Source organism: Aplysia californica, unplaced genomic scaffold (genome assembly GCF_000002075.1).
Source record: "Aplysia californica isolate F4 #8 unplaced genomic scaffold, AplCal3.0 scaffold00255, whole genome shotgun sequence".
NCBI classification, from domain to species: Eukaryota; Metazoa; Mollusca; class Gastropoda; order Aplysiida; family Aplysiidae; genus Aplysia; species Aplysia californica.
The window spans coordinates 475247-477285 of record NW_004797525.1 but is presented as its reverse complement, the minus strand read 5'-3'; the positions used below and the strand labels follow the sequence as shown (position 1 = coordinate 477285).

The 2039-nt window shown below is 37.8% G+C and overlaps 1 protein-coding gene across 1 annotated transcript in view; it reads left to right on the top strand.

The window, feature by feature from the left end:
- The window catches only part of LOC101863822 (neprilysin-1), a gene marked incomplete in the record, with an annotated part of 31164 nt that overhangs the window by 17102 nt on the left and 12023 nt on the right, over window positions 1-2039 (top strand). Inside the window, 1 exon segment of the mRNA XM_013083793.1 lies at window positions 799-897. Coding sequence (XP_012939247.1) covers window positions 799-897 — 99 coding nt within the window.

Sequence of the window (2039 nt, the reverse complement as noted above, 5' to 3'; positions counted from 1 at the left end):
TCTCTTTTTTTTTTTTCTCTCTCTCTCCCTTCCCCTCTCTCTCTCGCTCCCTCTCTGTCCCCCTCTCTCTTTCTGTCTTGAGTGATCATCATCATCATCATCATCATCATCATCATCATCATCATCATCATCATCATCATCATCATCATCATCATCATCATTGTAAGTAGCAAGGAATAAAAAAGAGTTGAGACTTTGTAGATTTTAAAACAATTTAATACAGGTTCAACGTTTCACCAGGTAAAGGGGCTTCGTCTGAAACACGATGCAAAACATAAAGTAAGATCTTATGACTACAAGCTATAGCAACTAAAGTGCGCGCATCTACGTCATAATGCCAAAAGGTACGATAAAAACAAATCGGGAAGACCAGAGAAAATTGAAGGCTAAGGCAAGAAGTGGTTGGTATGGATATAAAATATTATGTATGTCAAATCATATATATCCATTAATATTAATGTAAAGGTTATTAATAGTAGATTAATAATAATAATAATAATAATAATAATAAGAAGAAGAAGAAGAAGAAGAAGAAGAAGAAGAAGAAGAAGAAGAAGAAGAAGAAGAAGAAGAAGAAGAAGAAGAAGAAGAAGAAGAAGAAGAAGAAGAAGAAGAAGAAGAAGAAGAAGAAGAAGAAGAAGAAGAAGAAGAAGAAGAAGAAGAAGAAGAAAAAGAAGAAGAAGAAGAAGAAGAAGAAGAAGAAGAAGAAGAAGAAGAAGAAGAAGAAGAAGAAGAATATTAACAATAATAAATAATAATAATAATAATAATAATGGTAACCATCATCATCATCACCAGGCTGAGGAGATGATCAAGAACATCCAACAAGCTTTCAATGACCACCTGGCTGACCTTGACTGGATGGACGAAACAACTAAAAAAGCTGCCCGAGAGAAGGTAAGGGCGTTTGTTTGTTCTGTGAGATACTTTACGGTAAGGCGGTGAGTGCATTATTCCTCATTCTATGAAAGATTTTACGGTACAGGGATTCATGGATCATTTCTTGTTCTTTGAGATACTTTACGGAAAAGAGATTCATGGTTCATTGCTTGCTCTTTGAGATACTTTACGGTACAGGGATTCATGGTTCATTTCTTGCTCTTTGAGATACTTTACGGTAAAGATATCCATGGTTCATTTCTTGTTCTGTGAGATAATTTACACTTGGGAAAGGCATTTTGTGTTTTGTCACTTGTTCTTTAAGATATTTTACAGTACGGGACCCGTGTTTTCTTTTGTCCTTTTCCCTCCTTTTCCCTGTTCTTAAAGATACTTTACCGTAAAGGACTGTGCTGCTTATTTTTGTCCTTGTTGTTAGAGATTCTTTGCCTGTAAAGGGATTTGTTGATATTGTTTTGTTGTTAGAGATTCTTTGCTGTAAAGGGATGTGTTGTTATTGTTTTGTTGTTAGAGATTCTTTACAGTAAAGGGATGCGTCGTTATTTGATTGCTTTTAGAAATACTTTACGGCAAAAGCGATCGATTATTTATTTCTTGTACTAAGAGATACAAAGGTTTTGAACTGATTTGTATTTGTTTTATGTGTGTGTGTGGGTGGGGGGGGGGGGTATAGTGCATAGATCCTTTTTAAAGCAGTGGGTGCCTCCCCCACCTCCCTCCTCTTTCTCTCTCTCTCTCTCTCTCTCTCTCTCTCTCTCTCTCTCTCTCTCTCTCTCTTTATCTCTCTCTCTTTCTCTCTCTCACACACACAAACACATACTCTCACACTCTCTATTCCTCTTTTTTTCTCCCTCTCTCTATCTGCCTATCCCTCTCCTTCTCTCTCTGTCTCTCTCTCTACCCCCATTCTCTCTCAAAAACACACACACACATACACACACACACACACACACACACACACACACACACACACACACACACACACCCATACACACACTCACACACAAACATACCTTTAACTTTTTCTAGAACTCTAGCGTCTAATACGGGGTGCCTATTACGGCTGGATCGGGCCTATCGCCCGACTCGGTCGCCTGAAAATGAAAACAAACAAGTAATGTTTTTGAGGCGACCGAGTC